Source organism: Lycorma delicatula, chromosome 2 (genome assembly GCF_047948215.1).
Source record: "Lycorma delicatula isolate Av1 chromosome 2, ASM4794821v1, whole genome shotgun sequence".
NCBI classification, from domain to species: domain Eukaryota; kingdom Metazoa; phylum Arthropoda; class Insecta; order Hemiptera; family Fulgoridae; genus Lycorma; species Lycorma delicatula.
Window position 1 is genome coordinate 69896782 of NC_134456.1, and position 25491 is coordinate 69922272.

Below are 25491 nucleotides of genomic sequence, written 5' to 3' on the forward strand. Positions count from 1 at the left end.
GTATTATATTTAGGTTTTATTTACCCAAAATGTTTTATTTTTGTACACATGCCACTTCCTAAAATATTTTATTTTTCTATATCACATTATTTCTGCTTAATCAATCTTAATGTATAGTAATATAATGAAATATTTGTTAAAAAAAAAAAAAACATTTTAATGTTAAAAAGGTTGATATCTGTGGCAGAGTGGTACATCTCAACTCCTTTTGTCCAGGGTTCCCGGATGTATGTACAAGCTTCTCTGTAAGCATCTGTAGTAAATTAACTCATCAAGCAAAAATCAATGAATGATTTTGATGAAATCTGTGCATAAAATCATCGACTAAGATGTTTGTGCTTACTCAAACATTTTCTTGGTGAATTTTCATGGGAAAAAAGTTAATGGAATTTTTATTCTGCATTATAAATACTTAATATTAAATGATTTTTTTTTTAAATATTGTTTTTATTTATTGTAGATATTTTGGAAGGCTAGACAAAAAGCAAAAGAGGAGTTAAATGAACAGCTAGCCGATTTCCAACAGAAGCGCACTGCAGGACTGGGCACATTATTTGGACCATCTGATTTAATACTTGATGAAAGTGTAAATGATAAAAGTAAAGAAATGAAAATTGTAGAGACTATACTTTCACCAAAAATGGAACCGTATTTGGAAGATATTGAAAAAGAAATAGTTGATGACAGACGTTTTACTATTGCAGCTGCCCTTGGTACGATTATGGGTAAGATGTTTGGGATTAGAGGACAGCAGTTCAGTTCTTTAATGGAAAGGTGCCCTACTTTTGTTTCCAAAGAGAAGTCATTGAAGTCAAAAATCATGGGGAAAACTAGAAAAGTAAGTATAAATAGTCATACTGTGTATTTTAATACTTTTAAGGGGCCATGATAGCCTTTGATTTAATTGTTTTGTCTGGTACGATACCATTGATACCATCTGACATCTTGACAGAAAATTCTTAATCTTTGCTACAAATTCCCCACCAGTTATAAATCTTATTTTCAGTTGATACTATGTCTTGTCACTCTGTTTTTACTTTGCAAAACATACACAAGATTAATAATTAGAATAAATTATTTATTAGAAATAATTTCTAGTATCTAAATTGTTAGATTTTTTTTTAATTGATCACATCTCAAATGTTAATGTTTAAAAACTTCAAAATAAAATTAAACATACATAGAATGCAATGTTTTTTGTGGATAAAAATTATATTGTTTTAATTAATAGTAGCATAAAAAGTCTTTATTATGAGTTTGCTGTGCTTTATTATGAAAAATTATTGTAAATGATAACTAACCATCATAAGATCAAATTCTCTGTTCAAGAATGGAAAGTGCTAATCTATTTTAAAGTGTTGGTTATGTGTTATATATAAATAGTATTAGATACCTATCCACTGAATTGTCAGTCTTTCGTAGTTGTTAAAACATTGATGTTAATTTAGATTAAATTTTAATAAGTAAACTTTAAGTTTATGTCATCTCTAAGTATAATCAACTTTGTGTAACTTGCTACGTGTACCATCCTTTCAGATCTAGAATTGGTATTTAATTATAAATAACTTTACATCACATTAATTTTGAAATAGGAATTCAGCTGTTTTCATCTTATATAATATAGTTTATTCATTATTAGTCATACTGAATTCTAATCTCATGGAAGAAGAAATTTTACAATCCTTTATTTCTAGATTTGATTAAGTAAATATGCAGTGAAAATTTTATTGGAAGTTTGACGACTAGTGGTACTTCCAATATGTGTGAGGATGGTGCAAGTTAACAAAGGTAACATTCAACAAAACTGAAATGTCTGTAATTTAAGGAAAATTGGAATTAATTTTCATTTATAGACTTTTTTAAATTAAATTTTTAGATCCTTATTATTTAATTGTTTGTATTTTATTTATAAAATAAAATAAAAATATATATGTTTTCTTTCTTATAAAAATAGCCTCATTATATTACTACTCTTCATGTTCTTATCTATTACTACTCTTATCATGTTCTTGAATACAAGGTAATTTATTATGAAGATCATTTTATTCAGTAAATGTATAAAACAAATAATATTGGTACATTACAAATCTTTTAAAAATATTTTTGCTACTTCTTTTCAACTTCAGTAATTATATAATTTCTATTGCATTTAATTCTATTTTTCATATTTATAAAGTTTTGTGTAATTTATTATCTAGGCTTTATTAATTTATGTTTTTAAACAAAGCCAACATACAGTATAGGTGACATGGGTGATAGGATTGCTATACCCTATCACCCATATTTATAAGTTTTATAAACATATTTCATACATAGGGAGAAGAAATACATTTTTTTAATGTTTTTTTATAAAAAAGAATTTTTTTCATAGGTAACGCTGAAAGGACACCACTTTTTAGCACATCAGTATTATACCGTAACTTACTGTAATCATTGTCAATTAATTATATGGGGCATTGGACCTCAGGGATATCAGTGTACAAGTAAGTAGTAAATCTGCATAATTTTTATCAATTCATTTTTTTTTTACTATGTATTTAGAAATAATTGTGGTTTGTATTTTAATTAAATATTTCAGTGATGATTAAAGGATGCGGGATTCTGCAAAAGTACTTTCATGGTAAAATATGTTTTATCTCAATGTTCTGTCTAGATGGTTTATATTAATATAATTTAATATTATAGAGGAATAATATGAATAAAAAAAATTAATTTCAGTAAAATAATCATTATCATTTAATCACTTTTAACAATTTTTAGATTATTTTTTCTTTTGTATTACAAAATCTTTTTCATTGATTACAAGGTTTATATTAACTTTTATTATCAACATCTAAGCTCCCAGAAATATTCTTAATGTGAAGCCTGACTTGGCTGATTATTTATTGTTAACCTAAAACAAAACATAGGTAATTTGCAGTTTTATTGTAAAGAATTATGAGTTAAAGCTGGTAAAATTTATACTCTTACTGCCAGTAGAATAGATATTTTTTAATAAAAATGTAAAATAAATTTCTTTAATCATTACAGGTTTCGTTGTGTCAGATATCAATCTGAGATTCACTTTTTATGAATAGGACATTCACTGGAATTGTAATATCAAAATGCAGGATAGTTTTATCTGTGTGATGTTAAAAAACTATCTTTCTGAGATAAAATTCATGCATTTTAAAAATGGCTATTACATATTAAATTTAGAATAATTCTGTCTACTTTTAAAGTACTGAAATAATAAAAAATATTGTTTTTGAAAATTGATAATATGCATATTCAAATTGTTAGTTTTCCCATACCCCATTGCTAATCATTTCATTCTTATGTAGTAGAAATTTTATTTAACTAATTACAACTATTTATTCATGTTTGATTAAATAATTAAAACCAGTCGCCTTAGGTAGCGAGTTTATCAGTGAATCTGAGCTTTATGAGTGAATCTAATCATTATCATTATTTTTAGCTAAATCAGCTTAAAAATGCATTCATCTTCCATCTATCTAATGAAGTTATTTTAACAATCTGTGTTGCTTGTTTAGATTTAGATCACTAACAAATCATATTTAGTATAGTTGTTTATTCAGATTTACTGGGAAATCCTGTTTATCCAAAATTATATTTATTAATGTAAATTTAAATTTCTTTACAGATTGCCAATTGAATATTCATCGACACTGTGTTAAAGTTCTCGATGAAAACTGTCCTGGCCCTATGTTTAAGAAAGAAAAGGGCAATGACCGTATCAGTAAACTTATGGAAAAAATTAGGCCTGAGAATACAAGACGAAAACCTAGCTCTCTCAACCTAGTCCAAGGTATGAAAATAAATTTTTGAATTATTTTTAGATGTTAAGGTCATTTCTATTCATTTTCTTTGTGTGTGTTTTTGTTTTCTTTAAAAACAACTAATTCTTTAATGATTTAAAGAAAACAATTTACATGTTCCCATTTATTGCAGCTCTAAAAATTCTGTGGACATTTTCGCATTATATACTATACCTAAATCTTATCTTTTAATTAGTATTTTATGCTGATAATGAGCAAGAATTTTCTTCTTCAGACTTTGTAAATTACCATTTTTTGAATTTATGGAATTTTGAAACTGATCTTACACTATGATCGTTAAACCTCTATCTGGCTGTAATCAGAAGGAGAAGGTGCCTAGCAATAGTATTCATATTACTTAATCAAATGCTGAGTTTTCCTCAGTCTTTTAACACCTGTCAACAGACAATCTACACCCTTCTTTTTTTAGATTATCTTTGAAATAGGTGAAATAAGGCGATTCCTTTATCTACTAAGAAAAACATACTTTCCTTCCATCATTCCATCATTCCATCATGTCCTGTTTTATAGCTTGAACAAGCTACTCTATCATTACTTCCAATTTTTTTGTTGTTAGTACATTTATATGAAAGTCTTCAAATCCAATAATGAGCCTGATTGAAATGAAATCTACTCACGACCAGACACCATACAGGAGATCTAAAATTAAAGTCAGCATTAGTCCGTATGTAGTGTAATATCATAATTTCTGTAATTTAGCATTTCAACCTAAATAGATTCACCATACAGCAATATCAGTTCTTTAAAGTTCTAATATAGTGTTTGTAGGGTAAAGAGATGCAATATCAATTCCTCTTCTACAACCTTTAGTACTGTCCAAATGAATTCAATACACCCGTACAAAAACCAAGTAACATTGAATTAAAATTTTTTGACCAGAATTAGTCAATATTTCTATTAGTGAACACAGTCTATTTTGATTATATTACTGAAAGGTCAATGGTAAAACAAGATTTGTCAAAAAAATTTTGAAAATAAACAGTTCCATCTGTTGAATTGTATTGTAAAGTTTTTTCTAATATTTAAAAAATGAGTATGGTTATGTTTTGTCAGAGAAAATTGCAATTTAAAATTATATCACAGGAACAAAGTAGGATTTTTCTGGAAATCTCAGGGAGAAAACAAGGAATGTCATTTATTGTACTGTTGATTGCACTTCTTTCGTTTCCTGTTTAGCCTCTGATTAACCAGTTCCTGTTTTTATGCTTCTTCCTGTTTTAATGTTGATTAACTAGATCAGTTGTTATCATCTCGATATGTGTATTGTGTCTGGAATTCAGATTTACCCGAAAGAAAAAGTGAAATTCCAAAAGAGTGGTACACAATTAAATAATTGAAGTTAATAAAATTACTTTGTTAAAATTTGGACAAATTTTTTAACAATCTGTACATATCCAAGTGTCCACTTCGAACCCAATAGGTACATGAAATTAGTCATAGTTGAACTTGTACATTATATATATTACACGATTTCTAAAATAGTTGCCTTATAAATAATCTAGAACAATAAATCTTCTCAAAATATAAATAAACATGGAAGTTTTGCTTTCCAGATTCTTCATATTTAATTTTTTTCAAAATATATAAAGAAATTTTCAATTTGTAAGTAAAAATTTTGTAGACCTTGTAACCAAGATTACTTCTCTACATTACCACAGAAAAGACAGAAACACACTAGAAAACAATGCCTATTAAGGTGTTATTTTATTTTATTTATAAATTTTTCTTAATAATAGAATGCACACAATCAAATAACTGATAACAGTAATGGAGTCTTTGGACAATATATTTTATTAAAATTATTGTATAACAGTTATCATAAATAATAATTTATTTTATTTTAAAATAACAAAAGTAACAAAATTGTACTTGCACATAACAAACATTTCTTCTTGTATAGATCATTATTATGATACTTTTTTATCTTATTTTTTAAGTGAATTTTTAAATTAATAAGTGATCTGTAATGAATTCTACACATTTCAGATTGAAAATCAGAACTACTACCTTATTATTGAATTGAATTTTCATTATCACAGTTTTACATAATTGAACAAATTAAAAAAAAAATTAATTATTAATAATAGAAATAATACTGGTTAGTGTATTGATTTCTTTTGGACTTAAATTCAGATTTAAAATTTTATTGGGTTTCAAATTTTTATAAATTCAGTTTTCTCAAAGACAGGATGAAGTGACATATATCATGGTTTTGTCGAACCTTCAATTTAATGGTTTAACTGCCAGGCAGTCCATAACATAATCATCTTAGGTTTTTCATATATATATTAAACCTTAATTTATATAATGAATAATAAAATGAGGTGGCTCATTAGGATGAAACCATTTTCCTCCTAGAACCATCAGCAGCAACATATCAGTAAATGGAAACTGCGTACAACCTACAAAAGGTGAAATCATTCCAAAAAGAAATGTGAAACAAAACCCAAAAGAAAGAACCTTACAAGTTTTCCTGTGGACATTCTTTCATGAGGGATTTTCACATGCAGAGACCAATTTCTAAGATTGTTTCCCCATCCTTGAAGTATCTTTTCATTAATTTAATTTCTTCTATTATGCAACTTAGCTTTGAAAGTAAGGTTATTGTTATAGGTTATCAGGTATTAACAATACACCAGAAATTTCAAACAACCATAAATGTAATTGATAAATTATTAATAACAGTAATAAGTATAATAAATAATTGTTAAAATCTTTATTAATTATATTGCAAGTAAAAAACATTTTTGCTTATATACCTACAGTAAAAGGTATGGTATACTTTTACTGTAGATACCTTATTAAAAGTACTCGCATACTAATTCTATTCATTTATCTGGCAGAACTTTAAAAATATTGGTCTCCCTACTTGTCACAACCTTCACTGAGTATGGTCACATTCTGTTTACTCTTGATTATTAATACTCCTCTTGACCATTAATGACAAAACCTTTCTAGAAATCAACAAATATCAGTTATAAATAAGGAAACTTAAATTATTTACATTAAGTTATGTGTGTTTACAAGTTTATGCTTTTTGTAACATGCATTCATGAATTGTGAAGTCTACAAATTTTTTTTTATGTTACATTTAGTTCTTTTGTCAAGAACTTTGTTGTTCTCTTTTTATCATTTTTCCAATCAATTACTTGTATAATTAGTTTAACAAGATTGTAAATTTGTGTGCATGCTGCTAGATGGAAGCTTTCAGATTCTACCTTCAATGCCAACAGTTGGATCATTAACTGGTATGACAGTGAACAATCTCATTAGTGTTATATATTGTTATTAATTTTATTTATATTTCAAGATGTAAATATAATCTTCAGTTTTGTTGTTGGTCATATTTTCTGATATTATCTTTACCTTAATCTACATAAAGATTAATTCATAAATAAATGATTATTATATTTAAACACATTATCTTCAACTTAATTATTTTTAATTATGACTTCATTAAGTATCAGTGAAAATTTTTAAAAATAAATATAATTATTTGTGAAATAGAGGTATTTTGTTTCTTGAGTATTCAAGATGCTACTTAGTGCTAAGTTTAAACAACTTACTGTTTGTTTTGGGTTGTAGTAATTAGCTAAATAAAATACTTCAATGATACTAGTAAGTTGGTGGTTAGAACACATTTCTTACAAGAACATATTGGTTCTTGTAAGTTTGTTTTAAATTACATAAAATATGCTTTTTTAATAATTTTTTTTCATTGTAAATCCTTATTAATAAAGAAGTTGTTTTATGAAAATAAAAACCAATGTACTTAGTAATTTCAAACAAGTAATGGTGATGTAATTCAGATTATTGTTTTTTGATTTCAGTAGAGCGGGTCAAACGACAGCAGGAAGAGCGGGAGGATTCGGGTGCTCTCACCGACAGCGAATCAGGTAACCTATTTTTTCTTTTTAAATTCTTTTATTTGTCAAACTATGATTTTTTTATGTCATAGGAAAAGCACTGTTAATATTTTTTTAGAAGGGGTTTGTGCATTTACTTTTCCTCAGCTCAGGGATGTTATTAATTGACTCTGTGATGTTTATGGAGTCTTTATTGGACAATATACAGCAATTAATATAATTTCCTGTTTTTTAAATGAATTTTATCAAAAAATGGTTTATATTTCATATTAAATTTTATGTTTTTTGTAATTTTTGTATAAAATGCTCAATATGATAAAAAGTAACAGAAATTTCATTCATATATCTGAACCAAACTCTTGGGTTTCATTTTAATTCTCATTTTTAGATTATCCATGAAACGATTATTTAGTAATACAGATAGTGGATTAGCTATTGCTCTCCCATAAATTTGTTTTGAAAGATTATTAAACAGTTCTGTTTTATTTGTTTGTTAGTTAATTTATTTTCCAAGTTTGAATCACATTTAACGATTTTATTAGCATTCCTCTCCTTTCTTGCAATTGCTTTTCAGGTTTCTCACTGGTGTTACTCCTGAATTTTTCTGTTGCTGCCCTTTTTTTGTTATAGATCTTCTTCACAGAAACCTTTTTGGGTTTGATGTAGTTTTGTAGTGCTTTAGATAATATTTTATATGAGCTGGGTAACAAGGATATTCTGCAATAGTTGTTTACATCTATTCTGTTACATTTTTTGGGGAGACAATGAATCAAAGCTGATCCCACTAATCTGGAATTTTTCCCATTTCAGTTAGTTTTTGAAATAATTTTTCTTCTGCAGCATATTTTTAAAGCTCCCTGTTAATGGAATCCTCACCAGATATCTTAATGTTAAGTTTTTAATTGTTTCTTTAATGTCTATAATAGTACTTACTTTAATTTAGGACTTGCATGTCTGCTGCATTAGTGCTTATTTTAATGACATTAAACAAATATTTTAAAATACTATTTCTATATCCTAATAATTTTTTTTTACTGTTACTTTCATACAAAAGTAACAGTATTAAATTAACAGTATTTAAATACTGTTTATTAATTGTAAAGTTTTTAAATACTAATTTTACAATTAAATTTTTTTAAATTGTTATAGGTAATGTAGTAAAACTTCTTTTCCCTATTTATTTAAACAAATTTTTTAAATACCATTTCCTTAGTACTATTAATGATGATTGTTTAACAACCCAAATGCCCACTTAATTTTAGATTTTAATTAAAATTCTCTGTGAACAGTTTTTTGAGCTTTTCATTTTGTCCATTTATTTCACTGCAATTTAGTGTAGCTCTTTCTTTCTGTGTGTATTTGTGTTTTCAAGTCTTACACCACCATGCACTGATTTAAGTGATTCTATTTCGTTTCATAGAGAACATTCTTCTGGTGACCCTGGTTAGTTATCTTTATATCTATTTAAAATTATAGAATAATATATATATTTATTTTAATATATATATTTATTCTGTATGTGGAAGGAACCTTTTACATTATTAAGAATTTAAATAAAAACTATCTTTGACAAGAAGTCACTTTGAATAGAAATGGACCATTGGTGAAGATGTAAGATTTTGTTCTAAATTCTCAGAAATTAAAAATTTAAGTTGTTTTGTAGTTCATAAATTAAGATTTATATTTAAAATTTTTATTTACTTAATTATAAAAAAATCTAGATTTTTGAGCCACGACATGAGTAATTATTACAGAATACAAGTTGTTTAAAGTTATGATATGTATTTTGTAGTAATATATTGTTTATAAGTTGATGTTATACGAGTAATAATTAAAAGTAATGTCTAAACTCGTAAACATGTATTTGGTGAGTAAACTGTTATTTATTCTCTGCTGGCGATTCATATATGGGAAAACCTATTGAAAAAGTACAAACATTTGAACTTTAAAGCAAATTTTTACCTATAATTAATTTTAACTTTTAAATATTCTTTTCAGTGAGATTCATGTTTTACAAGAAAATAAAATAAAATTACTTTGAGATTGTAAATTCTTGCCATTTTTTTCTATGACAGCCACAGTATCTCATATCATAGTGACAGGAAGTTGGATGATTATTATAATCTCATTGTCTTTACCAAAATTCATTCTCAGTTTGTTCTAATTACTTGAAGAAAAAAAAACAATTTTTTTTCCTGCACGTATTTTAATTGCAGTCATTAGTAACACGAGGTGTATTTTTAAGATAAGATCTGTTTTGAATTAACTGCCTATATATGCAATATTAACAACAGGTGGTACTTGCATAGCTCAATTATTTCAATCAACAGTCATCTGTAGCAACAATAGTTTAGGCATTTTGTAGTTAATTGTTTAAATTCATCTATTTATAAGGATTGTTACAACTCATGTTACCACCTAGTGTGAAGTACGAGGAGTAATCTGATTATTGATCGCAAAAAACAATTCTGCAGCTGGAATTCACAGGGAAATTTGTTACTTTTACAGACTGAATATTATGAGTGATGCTAAAGTAAGACAGTGGTGTTGTTCATGTTGAGAAGGGCAAACTAACAATTGTGATTTAAGTACGTAACAGCTGGCTGTCTGCGATAACAGTTTATTTGAATGAAAAAAATGATAAAATTTGAGAAAACCGACATTTCACCATGTCACAATTGTCTTTGATGTTTCTTAATGTTTGATTAATAAAGTTTTCACAGAAAAATTGGGCTGTAAAAAATTGTGTGCCAAAGATGTTAACCAACATATGCAAAAGAAAACGCCTTGCTGCATCACATGAATTTTACAGCATTATGAAACTGAAGGGGATGGATTGTTTGTGTTGTTACTGGAAATGAAATCTGGACTTCATATCTGAATGTCAGAGGCAAATCAAAGTTAATGAGATTATAGCATTCATAATCTAGACTGTAGAACTCCAAACAAAAACATTCTGTAGCTACTAATTTTTTGGATAAAAAGTGTGTCTTGCTTGTCAAATTTGATGATTGTGGAACTACTGTGAATGATGGTATGTATTATTAAAAAAATCTTAGAAGAGTTGTAAAAAAGCAATGACGTGGGATACCATTCTGTGGAATTTTGTTTTTGTTTGTTAGTGTCTGGCCACATATGGCAAATCAAACAGTGAAGTAATTGGAAAAAGTTTGTTAGAAAATCTTCGATTATCTACCCTCTAGTCCTGACTTATCAACTTATCAAAGAACAAAGTAATTTGTTATTTTTCTTCACTTTAAACAGTGGCTTGCTTCACAAAGGTTTGACAATGGTGGTAAATTTAAAAATGGTGTTACTGCATGGTTTAAGTCAGTGGTGGTGGAATTTCTTGAAGATGAAATTGAGGAGCTAATGAAATGCTCTAAAAAAAGTGAAGTTGAAAGCAGATATGTAGAAAAGTGATCAATAAATGTAGTTTTTATGCATAAATATTTAAGTTTGTTTATATTTTTCAGTTTTGTTTTTATTTCAAAACAGACCTTACTTTAAAAACACTCCTCCTATATTGCTCCCTTTCTGGGTAAAAAATACCTGATCTCTTGATGAATTATATGAGTGGGATGACAGATCACTTCATGATAGAATCCTTAAAACACTCCTTTAGTGGGTCATTGGCCATTAGCATGCTGCTCTCAAGACAGATCCTGCTGTGTCTGTGCCTAGGTTGCTGGCATATAAAAAACCATATCCATTAGGTGTGATCTGGATGTGCTGTTTTCTTGTAAATATGTCTATTTTCTATCTAGTGACTGTGCAACAGGCCTATCGAATATGTTCAGCCTTTTCTAAGACCTCTTAATAACAGTAAAATTAAGCTTCTTGGATTTATTTTCAAGAAAAAAATCCTATCTTGAATAAGTAATATTGTAAATAATCTTTTTTTCCATCTTTAGTAATATTTGTCTGTTTGCTTTTATATGTTTCTTCTCAGTATTTTGTCTTTGTAATTGGTAATGAGTTTGAATACTAATTAAATATAAATGATTCACGTCTGATTTAACTGTATAGAGAGAATGCTTTCAAAATTTACCTTGCATTTTTACTTCTATCCCAATTAAATATTAGAAGTGCTGTTAGTGAAATTAAGTTTTATATATATTTGTATGTTATATGTATTAGTAGTCATTTAACAAATTTTATCTTGCAGTTAGTATGGAATTAATTTGTCCTGTTCTAGTAAAAGCTCTTAATGATTTCAGCAGAAGTTTTCTTTTATTATTAAACATTTTTTCGAGCTGTGATGCTATTTATATTTTGCTGATGAATAATTTTGAAAAATTACTCTTAGACTGTGTAGGAAATTCTTGAGATTTAAATTAGTAGATTATGTATTAAATAACTGAAATTATTGGGCTCATGTGCTCATACCAGACTTAAGCATTAACAATTTTGAAGCGCTGCCAGCTATAGAAACTTCTGTGTTCTTGTTTTGACTAAACATTCTAACTTTGTCTCCATAAACTAACTACTGTATTTTGTACAGATTGCATTAGGTATGCTATAAATTAATTCAACCCGGGGTGACAGGCAAATTTGTATAAATTTATTTCAGAATGGCTGAGCAAAAATGATGCAGTTATGAATTGTAATAATATTTATTTGTTGAATTTTCAATAAATTTGAAAATTTAAATTACTGACAAAAATGTATAACCTTTTATAGTTTTCATATTTTAATCTAAGGTATTTTATAATAAGTTAAATATATAAAATATATTTTTATATAAATAAAAATCTTATCTATTAATTATTAACTAAAGTGGTATTAGCGTTATAAATATTTTTATCAACATTCGAAGTAGTTCTTAAAAAAAAAAATGTAAAATTGTCTATTTAATTTTCAATGTTGTTGACAGTTATTAAATTAGAAATGTATAAGAGAATATGAAATAATCTTTGATTTTTATTATTGAAAAAAATAAAAGATTATTAATTTTTACTGGGTGAGTAGCATAAGATATAAACTCATTATTTTTTACAACTAACTTCTCAGTTAAAAAAGAACCTAGGCCCTATCAAAGATGGAGAATACAGAAAAAGACAAAAATGAACTGTACATGGACTTAAGAAAATATCAGATGTTATCAGAAAAAGAAGAATCATTTTCTAAGATCGCTTACAAAGAATGAACCCTAACAGCTTATTTATACACTTTAAAAATCTAAAATCCAATAACTTATCAGAGAAACTGAAAGATATATGGAAGAACTGAAAATATCATAAGAAGACATGGAAGAATGTTCACCACTAAGAAAGAAATTGCAAAACTTCACAGATTTCAGAAAAAAATAATGGAAGAAGTACACCTAGACATAAGAGAAAAGGGAAAGAAAAATATTGGCAATGATGAGGGAAATGTGGAAGAAAAAGAAACTGAAAAATGAATTAATTGAAATAATGTTTTCCATACTGGCTAAAAAAATAAAGAAAAGAAAACTACAGTTAATACACAGGAAGAAGTAAGATTCAAGTTAACAATTGCTATTCTATTTTCTAAATTTTGCCATGGCTCTAATTGTGGATATAAGTACTAAATTCTAAAGAAATTAATATAATTTTATACATTTTGCCCTTTCATAGATGCTGGTAAGTAACTTTGATTTATGATGAATATCGTCATGTGAGTACACTGATACACATATGATACCTTACTAGATGTATACAGTGTGTTTTTCTATTCATCCAGTAGGGAATTATTAATTATATCAGTATAAAAGGCTTACTCTTGGACCATATTATTAAGATATTAAAAATTAAGTAAGACATTACATATCAAATATTATACTATAAAATTGATTTAAATTATAAAATTAATTCAACAGTTTATTTTGCTTGATTATAGTCTTTCCTTTCGTGTAATGAATTGTAGTATGTAAATAGTTCTCTATCGTCTGGTTACTGATAATTTATTTACATGTCCACTATTCATTCACCTACTAAAAGTACTTTTATTGTTGTAATTATTTTTTAAAAAGTGAAATAGAGTGACACAATAATATTATTATTTTAAATTACTTTTTTGTCATAACCAACAGATCTGTTTTCACTGGATAATAAATAACTATTTGTTTTAATAATGAACTGCATTCTTCAGCATAATGTATGTGTAATTCTAGGTAAAAAAGCAGTAGTAAATAATAATAATAATAATTGATGTAGATAATGTTTGGAGGTATAGAGAATATTATTTTGGATTAAAAGACTTTACATTCATTTTTGTTACCACTTAACAATAACATGATGAAATCAATCATATTAAGATAGTATTACAGTGTAAAATCTCACGTTTAGTTATTATGAAAAACTCATCAAACATTGAATGGCCAGCCATTTCTCATGATTTCTTTCATTTAATTAATAGATAAATTTGTGCTGATTTAAATAAATATATCCTTGTTTTTATTTTATTTTGTTGGTGAATTTTTTCAGAAATGGTTTAAAACCATATCAATATTCTTGTTTTATTTGTAGTCTTTTTATTTCTCCTTAGTGCTGTTCAGTTTTCCCCTTATTCTTTTATGTTTAATTTTATTTTAGTGTTGATAGCAATTTTTTTTTTCACAAAGTTAAATGTCTGATTCTGTTTACAGCAATCTTATGTTTAAGTATTTATGGGATGATAAACTTATTTCTAGTCAAATTTTATAATATTTATGATTTGTATTGGAACGTTTCTGTGAAAATTTTCCCCAGTTTCACATAAAATTTTACATTGTATCACTGCTCTTGAAAATTGGATGTTACAAAAATCACTATTAACATTTAAACATGCTGCACTCAAATAGCAATGACACAAAAACTAAACAAGATATCAACAATCCAAGAACATGTTCTTACACAGAGGAGGTTACATGGAACACAATGGTGCCAACCGCACCTCACTAAATATCTCTGTTAGCGCATAATTAAAAATGTTTGTACAAATAGAACTTATAGTGATTACAATTGTTTAACAGTCAAAATGCCAATTTAAATTTTGATCTTTTTTTAATTCAATTTTTTAAATACATTTCAATAACTGTTCACCATAGCTGTTTTTTATTTAATGTGTTTTTCAAGTGTCATAGACAAAATGTTTAACTAATTATACGGGCATAATTTTGTTCTTACTACTTTGAAATAAAATTTATCAGATTGGGCTACATATTAGAGAATTACTTTTCATCAAGAGAGTATGTAATCCCCAGAAAAAAAATTACGATAAAATATTACTTGTAGCTCTCTCCATTAAGATCTTTCAAACATTTTCAGACAGTTCATAAATGAATTCTTTTTTCTTTTGTATTAAAGAATACAAAAAGTTCAACTTTTTGTTTTCTTTTTTGTTCTTTACTTATTTTATTATATCTCTTGTGATGTTATTTTTAATTTCTACATTTAAAGATTAAATTATAGGATCTATTGAATTAAATGATTTTGGGAATTATGTTTTCTGATTCGTGCATATTATCGAATAATAGCAAACAATTTTTTATTGTTATGAGTTAAATAAGGTTTAGTTGAAGTTTTATGATAGCAATATTTTAATGTAAAGTTCTTGTAACACTTTAAAAGTTACATTCTTTTATGAAATAAACTGATTAATCAGTGTTCATTTTAATTGTTTGTTTAGTCAGTTAAAATTTTTTGTGTCCTTTAATCTGTTAGTCATATTTAAATAGGAAAGAGTTATTATGCTGGCAGAAATATAATGACTCTGGGGAATGATAAAGATAGAAATATCAGGAGAATGGTTATACTGAGAGGGAGAGAGATGTCAGCATTGACAGAGCTTGACTAGTGTGCAGCCAGTTGGCACTTCCTCATTGTCAAGTTCGCCATAACTTCACTATTTCTGTACCAGCCAGTTGTAAATTGCATTTCACAAAATACACCAACTGATGATAGTAAAGAAGCCATTAAAATATTACATCAAAATATTTACTACTGTTATTATTTTTTTTATTTAGCATTCTTCATTCTTCTTACTACAAGTAATTTAATAGTTTATTATATGAAGTTTGGTTTGTTGTTTCTTTTTTTTATAAAGTACAATTTAACAGTTGCAGTTATCCTTTAAAACTAAGGTTATACATCCCTGTACCATGAAACAGTGCTTAGTTAGGGATGGTAGACACATTTTTTTATCAGTCAGCAGTACACTCTGAAGTGATGTGATTATCATATTCAATCAACACCTTTTAACTTCCCTCTTTAATGAAACATATATTATACCTGGATCAGCTAGAAAGTTGCCCACTAGGTTTCAAACATAACTAGTCTGAGCCAAATTTTAACTAGCAACCTTTGAATTTTAAGAAATACTATTCTAGCATTAGTTATTTTGATTCTCCTAATTTAAAATATTTTATGGTACTCATTTTGATTTTTATTGGTTAATCATATTAGATGAAGCAATAAATGATATAAAAAAGGAATGAATAAATTCATGAAATTATTCAAGCGGCTCATGAAAATTGTTTCAAACGTTTTTCAAAATCTAGTTTTTTAAATCATTGAAATTGATTTTTTCTGTTTAGAATTTTTAATATTTTACTTCATTATTTAGTGGCCTTCTTTATTGTGTTTTCTTCTGAAAAATGCTCAACTTTGTTTACATCAGAGATGTATAATCCCTAAAAAATAGTGAATTGCCATTTTAAGATATATTAATCTGTTATACATTTGCATTCAATTTTAATATTACATTCTCGGAGAATAAATTTTGTTTTTATTCTATAAATTTAATGAAGTGTTGACGTTATTAATATTATTTAAAAAAAAGGCACATTGTTTTTTTTCATTGGTGAAGAGTAATTATTTAAATTTAAGCCTTTGTTTCTGAAACAGTAATATGTTTCAAATATGAAAAGAAATCCTTAAAAACTCGTTAACAAAAAATAATTTTTTTTTTTTATTAGATGTGTAATTTAACTACTTATCAGTAGTTTTCCTCTGTAGATGACTACTACAAGATAGACTAGAATAACTTCAGTGTCAAAGATTTGTTGACAAACAACAATACTCATAACATTAAACATCTTCCTATTGATTGAAAAACAACAAACAGAAACTAAAAAATTAGATGTATTAAAAACACAAACAAACTTTAGTTAGTGTGTGAAAATAGAAGCCTATTTCATGGCTAATTCTTGTTCTTTGACTTTTACTTTCATATATCAGTTCATTATTAATCTTTTTTTACATTTCAATTTTCTTGTTTTTCATTAATACAAAAAAGAATTTTTTTGTTTTTAGCACTTTGTGGGTTTTTCTTATTTATTTTATTTCAAATTTTTTTTTATATTTATTGTTATCTACTTATGACTGTTTCTGTGATTAATTCTTGAGTGTTTTATTTGCAAGTTTATTTTATTTTTCATTTATCATAGCAGTTTTTGATTTTAAGAGAAATGTGATACAATAATTTTAAGAAAAAATTTAGAGATTAGGTTGTGAAATTTTTTGCTTAAAAAAGAATGTAAAGATTGGTTTTTGCCTAGAATTTAAAATCATGTATTTACATCTATAAGCTGGTTAGTGCTGAATCATTGGTCATAAATCTGTAACGTGGTGCCAGCCCCCATGGCGCGAGTGGTAGTCTCTCAACCTATCATTTGGAGGTCCTAGGTTTGAATCCTGATCAGGCATGGCATTTTTACATGCTACAAAATTGCCATTCATTTTATCCTCTTAAGCAATACGTAATGGTGGTGCCGGAGGCTAAAAAAAAGTGCTGTCATATTGGATAAAAAATTCTGTGACTAGGAATGGCTGGCTGTAAATGTGTCTTATTATTATGTTTCATAGGAAATAGCGTATATTTATTAGATGAATTGCATATCAGATAAAACTTAAAATAAGGAATTATAATCTATTCTAAAATACAAAGCAATTCAATATAGTTATAATAAAAATAATACTATTTTAATATTATCTATATTTTTTTATTAATGTAAACATAGCAGTAACAGTTGGTCAACACTGGTTCAAATGTATTGTTATGGCATAACTGCGCTCACTCATACTAAAATGTAATCTGTTATCAAGTAGCTTCATATAGAAAATTATGATGTTTTGTTTTGAAGTATTGTATTAACATCATTCTGTAATTTAAATTGATAACTGTAGTATTATTGTTTGCGAGTATATCCTGAATTCCATAATGTTGAAACAAGCATTTTTATTTCAAAAATATCTATAGAGATAATTATATGATTTTCATTTAATATCATGCTTGCGGATAGATAATGTTCAGGTAACATTGATTGATGACCATCTGAACTATAACTAATCCTTGAGGTTGAATGATTTTTTTTTTGTTGAGATTATCTCTATAAAAGTAGTAAAAAAGAAAAAGCCATCTAATTCTTTTTTTGTCATTTACATTTAATTCAATTTTTTTTATGGGTCACTATCTTTAAAATTCAACAGTTTTGTCATTATCATATTAGTTTTGCATAGATTTTTGTTGTGTTTTTTAAATTGATTTTTTAACCGTCTCCTGATTTCCTAAATAAGTCAGTACGTTAACTAAACCCATACTTTACTGGGGAGGGGAAGACAAATTATTTTTCTAACCTCCACATCAGATTTTATTAAATCATAATTTTAATGAAAATTTTAGGATTCATGTCAAAGAGTATGTAGAACAGAATGATCATTGGTGATAATCCTTTATTGAAAAAATAAATTTTAAGATAAAATATTGTGAAGTTTTCATTAAAAAAATCTAATAGCAATTAGTTTTAATTGTATGTAATGTCTGAATTATATAATGAACTTTCATTTCTAGTCTACCATTGGTCAACATCTTGTATAATACTAAATGGATAAATTAAGATTTAGATGAATGATCAACCAGCATTAGTAGTTTTCTATGTTTACTAGCTACCATATTACCTTCTGGAAGTTGTACATAGTAAACCATGTTCATTTGTTTCAACTTAACATGTATTTCATCCCCTTTGTAGGAGTAACTTTTTACTACTTCACAGAAAAAAGGTCTCAGTTTAAAACAGTTATAAAACAATTTGATGAAAGGTAGATGTATTCTTTATCTTAAGGCCTTCTGTTCTATAATTTAAACAGGGCTTAACTTTTTTTGTTGAATTACCAAAAGGAGAAAAGAGTGAAATGAATAATTATTGTAATTACAAGTAAAACTGACTGAAATTAAAGAAATGACTCTGTTTAATGTATTTCTCAGGTATCTTGTGTAGCATTCATTTTACCTTAATATCAGATTATAATAATTGTTAACTCTTAAAGTAAGAGTTAAGAATAACCATTAATAAGAATATGTACTGATGTTATCTCAGACTAAAATATATTAGAGTTTTTATAAAAATAAAATAATTGTTAATTTATCTTTTAAAAGAAGATTTTAATTTTTATTATAAAGTTAAATTTAAACGTGATTCACACACTTTATAGTCACTTCCTTTTATGATTATTATTAAATATAAACACAATTTCTAGTTCACCATTTTCTTGATGTAACTTGTATGATTACACTTCCATTATTGTTATAAAATGTTCTTTTGTAGCTACTTAAAATGTGTTTGTTGTACTTAGATTGGGATTTTCCATAAACAAGACTGTCAGAATAGCTTGCTTTTTGTTTTCTTTACTTCCTTCTTATCATCATTGTTTGTTCAATTAAGATTCCACTTCTGCTGTGTTTTCATCATTCAATTATTTCCTTATAAATTTTCACAACTTGGCATTTATAATTTTTTTTGTTTGTGTATTTTTTGTAGGTTTGTTAGTGATTTTCTCTCTCTTTTTTTTAAAGACTTTCACATCTGTTTATTTTAAATTTGGTTTTAGTATTGTCCAACTTGTTTTTTATTTTAACAATATTAGCCTTTTGTAAAATTTGTGCTATAAGTCTAATTTTTTTCTCAGTTTATTAATAATATAGAATTATTAGAATTTCACTTTTGTAGAAAATGTTTAACTGTGGCACTTAAGATTTTATAAAAAATGTATCTTTTTTATTAACTGGTATATTATTATATTAAGTGGTGCAGGTTTTTTTTATTAATAATAAAATAAAAGAATGGAAATGAAAGCTAACAAAAACTTTAATAAATGCAAAATTAAAATCTAACACAGTGTACTAGAATATTTTTCACACTTAACCAGTTCCTGCCATCCATGGACAGTTACTTAATTGTGTTATCTGCAGCTCTGGTTCAGTCTTTGATACCATCCAGTAGCCAACAAGGCAGGATAAGTTAGTTTTAGTAGGCTCAAGTGGATGGCAACTTTGCCCAGTGGAATGCTCAAGGAGTTAGTTTTTTGAAAAGCCAATTCAGTGGATGAGGTACATACTGAATAAGCCACCTAATTTAAGAACCAGTAAAAAGTGAAATTTAAATCCAGAAAGATAGTCAATAATTCATCTTCCTTTAATAAACAGTGGTTGTTCATTAATGTAGAGCAACCCTGGTAATCTCATTGAAAATAGCCTCTTGCATGAAGGGAGAATCAGATAAAATAGCTGATGTTATAAGAGTAATTTTCAGAAAATAAAAAGAAGAATGAAAAAAATTCTTTACAGGTTTTAGGAATTTTACAAAATCATTGATTTATATATTTATAGATCTTTGTATTTTAATTTTACTAGTACAAAAAGGAATTTTAAATCGGTCCCAGTTTGAGTTGTTTATAAATAAAATTTAACAAAAATTTTCTTTTTACGTGTTAACTTCTGGCTATAAAACTCTAGAATGAAGCTTTACAGAACATGTTTAACATGAAATTAGTGCTGTACTATTAAAAGCCAGGAATCTTCATTTAATGTGTGTACTTTTGCCGACTGATAATGTAGCTGGGTGGGTGTAATGACTTTTATTGTTTTGTTATGTTTTGTAAAGTCCGTAATATTGATTGAAGGGCCATTCTCACCATTTAAATGTCTTAACTGAAGAATTCCAAGGACCTATTGTAGAGCAGCAGTATAGGTGTATAAGAGATGTGTATGTTGTTAGTTGTTCAACCCGTTCGCTAAACCAATTAAATCCATTCTATTTTTATCCAAGAGAAGCCAGAATTCTTTCAAGTAATGCTCCTACTCACAAAACGTGTTTTACTATTCTAAAAACTATTTTAGTTGCCAATATTATACTAGTAGTTTATATGAAGCTATGGTATTTTAAATGTTTTACTTATATTTAACTGTGAAATAGTAAATATACAAATTGTATTCACTATTTATATTCTTTAATAGTTTTGACTTGATCTTCTGAGTTATTAATAATTACATTGTTAAGTGTGATTTAAATGACTTAAGTGATAAGAATACTTTAATTGCTCTTGCATGAAATGGATTTGATTCTGACAATTTTATATTACTTCATATATTCCTGAGCAGTTTAGCATCACCATTCAATTTTTTGAGCTAAAGAAATTTTATTATCAAATGATATGTTGTAGAAATGATGCAATTTTTTTGTGATTGTTATATTCCAAAATAGTATTTAACAATATTTTAAATAATAATAATCATGAATATAAACCTGTAGTTGCAAGTACCACATAATGCAAAAAACAGAACTGTATTAGAACACATTTGCTTAAGCCTGAAAAATACTAAATAAAAAAGTGGTTAAAAAAACAAATTTTTGAATTTTTGTGTGATACTTAAACTGGAAAAAAATACCATAAACTGGAAAAAATACGAGTCAGTATTCATTAATGTTTGCTTATAGGAAAAAGAAATTACCAGTACTGTAATATGAATTGTTGTAGTCTTCTTCCACTCCTGCCTAACTTTTTACAAATTATTGTTGCATTAGGTTAGTTCAAAACAGTTTTCTGCCTAATAATTATATGAAAATGTTTGTGCTTACTTCATAATAATTAGGTAACTGAATAAAACTTATTTTGTTATATTGCAATGTATGTTTTTATACATATATATTATTTGTTGTTTTTGATGTGATGAAAAACAAATGCCATACTTACAAAAAAATCATACTTTTAGTGAGAATTGAATTCAGAAACCATTATTAGCATTAATAAAAAAAAAAAAAAAAAAAAAAAAAAAAAAAAAAAAAAAAAAAAACTTGCTGATTAGATTTTAAATATTAATAAAAAATCATTTTCAAGAAATTGCTTTTAAAAAAGTAATAGCTACTAACGTTTCTTAATGGTAGATAGATTAATTTTTGATTCTTTGTATATTTTTCATGTTTCATCTGAATAATTTTAGTAAACGGAATATTGCTATATATGTAAACTTTTGAGGAGCTTCTTCTATTCTGAGAGAATATAACAAAAAAAAATATTGTTTTCATCTAAATGGTGCAGTGAAACTATTTTTCAGTTAAAATACTGTTTTTGAATAATGCTCAAATTAGTAAAGTTTACCTACAAAGAATTACTTTTCATTATACATAGATTGTAAAAGAAAGAAATTTATTTATAAAATACATAGCATTATTCATAAAATATAATAAATAATTTCTTTTTAACAATTTTTTGAACTTACTTTCATACTTTTTTATGCTGCCCTTCTTAGTGGAACGGTAGTATCTCAGCCTTTTATTGAGAAGGTCCCAGGTCTGGATTCCAGTCAGGCATGTCATTTTAAGTGATAAGCTTCAAGCTTATGGAGTGAATTAAACATCTAAAAAAATAATAATAATACAACTGCCCCTTCACTTCACTTGTATATGTAACACTATTATTTCATAGAATTAATTTTTTATTAACTTCAAAAAAAAATATTTGTTTGAGCTTACTCATTCACAAATGGACGGATTTCAATGTTTTTTTTTTGTTTTTAAAAGACATCTATCTAATGGTTAGATTTTTTAAATTAAAATTTATACTGTTTACATAAACGATCTGAAAATATTTTTCATGTTTTCTTTCTCATTATTGCTTAATATAATCCATACTCACTGAAAAGGTTATTTTTTGGCATGAAATTCAAAATAGCTATTTAGTAGGAAAGTTACATGTTTACCTTAGTGCATTTTAAGCAGTATTAATACACAGTTTCTCTGCCTTTTTTTTATTTGTATTAAAATGCAAGTTTTTTGCCTTCCATTTCTTATAAATTTTTTTTTATTTATATGTAGGCACCATTTTTTGTAATGTTTTCCATAGTTTAAATATATATACAGTTGGCATAACTAACTAGATACTAATAAATATATAATAAAATAAAGTTATACAAAAAAATTTATAAATTTCTCTTAATTATATATACATGTGCGTATACACATACAAGAAGAATCATTAATTTGGTGATATCAAGTTTCTGTTTTTCTAGTTTTATATGGATATGTTTTCATGTCCATATAAATTTATTATTTAAGAAATAATGGTTCGCCGGTTCCAATGTTATCATTTAAAATATGTTAGCTATTAAGAATAGTAGCACCAGCAACTGCTTCAATCATGCAGAAATATCAGTTGGTGGTATACGTGCTTGAGATAATATTGTGCAGATATTCAAGGCTAACCGATTATAAAGAACAGAATATCTTGAATTCAGTTCACTGCTGGAACAGTATGAGGCCTGCTACCATAAAGTTGAATAGTTCGTTTCGTTACAGATGTACGATGTAGTAGTGTGGTTTATTTGAGTAGATATTTTATGAGAGGCACGTGGAGAAGTGCTGTTTTGTGATGCTTATGGAGGTAGTCTCGGTCAACTATGCAAAGCTAACTGTGTCGGTTGTTGGCTGCTTTGATTGCAAACTATTGTTTAATTTATGGTTTTTTTTTCTAAGATTTATCCTGTTACAGGATAAAGACAAGTATATGTATCTAATATAACATTTATCTGTTATAATTATATTTCATAATTACACAAGCTTCAAGATAGATTTTGTAGTTTAATTTACTATTAATATTTGTATGAATTTTGATGATGATTTGGTATTTTTGTACTTTCTAAGCACGGTCTATGTATGATTTTTTTTTAATAATTATCCTATTCATTGAAATTGTAATTGTTTGTTGCTGTTTCTTAATTCATAACTTTTGATCTTTATTCCAAAAACTAGTAGTTATTTAAATGTTTTGAAAAGGATTTATTTGTTTTTTGGGTTGGAAAACAAAGTATCATTTTTAATTAACATCACTAAATATTGGAAATATATACTATATATAATTTAATTATTATTCTATTTTTTGCAAAATATTTTGAATTTTTACATGAAAATGTTTAGTTTTATTTAATAGTTTACTATTTCATGAGCCTACAGTTAGTTAAATGTACAGCAGGTGATAGCACCCAGCACAGCACTTTGATGATATATAGGGAAAGTAGTTAGTAGGATTTCTACTGTTTGTATAATCATTCTTACTTCTCTTTATATTTCTGGTATGCTTCTCCCATGGCCGATGTTGAGAAAACATCAGATTATAAAGGAAACAGTTTATTGACTTATCCGAAGTTATATGTATATATTTTAATGTTAATGTTTTGTTAATCAGGTACATGATGACTTTTTTTTTTGTATTGTTAAACTTTTAATATCGGTATTTATTTTATATATATACAGACTGCTGTTAAAAGTAATTGTTAACATATCTTAAATATAACTGTATAGCAATTATTATTTAAAAGCTGCATCAACATTACGTGTTATTTGAACATTATATGAAGGTATAGGAATGCAGCGGTAGGATTTTTAAATTAATGGTTTATTGATGGTTCGGTTTTCATATCTCATACTGTTTAAATTTCTTACTTTTTAAGGATTTTTTAATTTTTAATTCAATAACTTAAAAATTATGACTGTTATATGCTCAGTTTTGAAACCAATTAGTAGCATTCCTTTCTGTTTAATTTGTTTTACTAGTCATAGATTTGCTTGTATAATTTTTCAGCTGAATATTGGTATTTTATGAACTGTTAGGTTTTGGTGCTAATGAAGGATTATTTTATCTTTGAAAATATTGTTCTATTTACTTTCGGGTTAAAGAAGTACAGTAGAACAATAATTAAGGAATGTAAGAATACTAGTTTAAAGGAACTTATCATAATTAAAAGTATTCGGTAGAAATTAATTTTTTAAATATTGAACAAACTTTTGCAAAGAATTTAATATAAAAATAGTTCCGTTGCAGAGTAGCCTCTGCAACGGAATATAAATCAGTCTCTGACGCTTAACGTTGTGCTAAGCAGACATGTTGTTATTGATATTTTTTATTATCAATACTTTGTATGAATTTTTTATGCTAAATTGGCTAAGTGTTATCAAATTTCAATAAAATTCTATGTACCTTGGTTTCTATGAATCGCACAGACTGTTGGATTTATCACTGTGGGAAATAAATACTTCTCACCTAGTATTAATTTAACACAAAAAGGAAGCTGTAGAATAACATGCTGAATCTTTTTTTGGTGATAAACTTATTAAAATACAAATACAGTGATGTCATATTTTAAGATTAAAGATCGTCTATATGTCACTTCCAGATTGAGCGAGATTGCTTAAGGAAACAATCATATTTATGTAACGTAATACAGGATATTCATTAACCTAGTACCATGTCATAAAGAAAAATAGATTTTATTTGATTTGCGGTTCAAATTTCTTACTTTTTATTCTTGTTTTTAATTTTTAATTCAATAACTTTAAACGTTATGACTTTATAACGTCCTTAGTTCTGAAACTTGTTAGCATACTTTTCTGTTTAATTTTTTAACTAGTCATACATTTGTTGTCAAAATACTGATTAAAAAAAAAAATAGTGAATGTACAAGTATTAGCAATACACGTTGATTGTACTAACATTTTGATTCTATTTACTTGT

At 26.5% G+C, this 25491-nt stretch overlaps 1 protein-coding gene and 1 long non-coding RNA gene across 9 annotated transcripts in view; one reads left to right on the forward strand and one right to left on the reverse strand.

Annotated features, from left to right (window-relative positions):
- RhoGEF2 (Rho guanine nucleotide exchange factor 2) overlaps nt 1–25491 on the forward strand; it is a 1010441-nt gene that overhangs the window by 330606 nt on the left and 654344 nt on the right. For 7 of the 8 annotated variants that reach the window (XM_075355529.1, XM_075355530.1, XM_075355526.1 and 4 more), the window contains 4 exons: nt 461–838; nt 2372–2483; nt 3644–3808; nt 7670–7735. In XM_075355529.1, the coding sequence (XP_075211644.1) occupies nt 461–838; nt 2372–2483; nt 3644–3808; nt 7670–7735 (721 nt within the window). The remainder of the gene's footprint in view (nt 1–460; nt 839–2371; nt 2484–3643; nt 3809–7669; nt 7736–25491) is intronic. The other variant, XM_075355527.1, reaches the window with a different exon arrangement.
- The window catches only part of LOC142318894 (uncharacterized), a 56937-nt gene continuing 38101 nt past the window's right edge, over nt 6656–25491 (reverse strand). Inside the window, exons 2-3 of the long non-coding RNA XR_012755071.1 lie at nt 22205–22342; nt 6656–6793 (exon numbers count right to left, since the gene is read on the reverse strand). This is a non-coding gene — a long non-coding RNA (uncharacterized LOC142318894). The remainder of the gene's footprint in view (nt 6794–22204; nt 22343–25491) is intronic.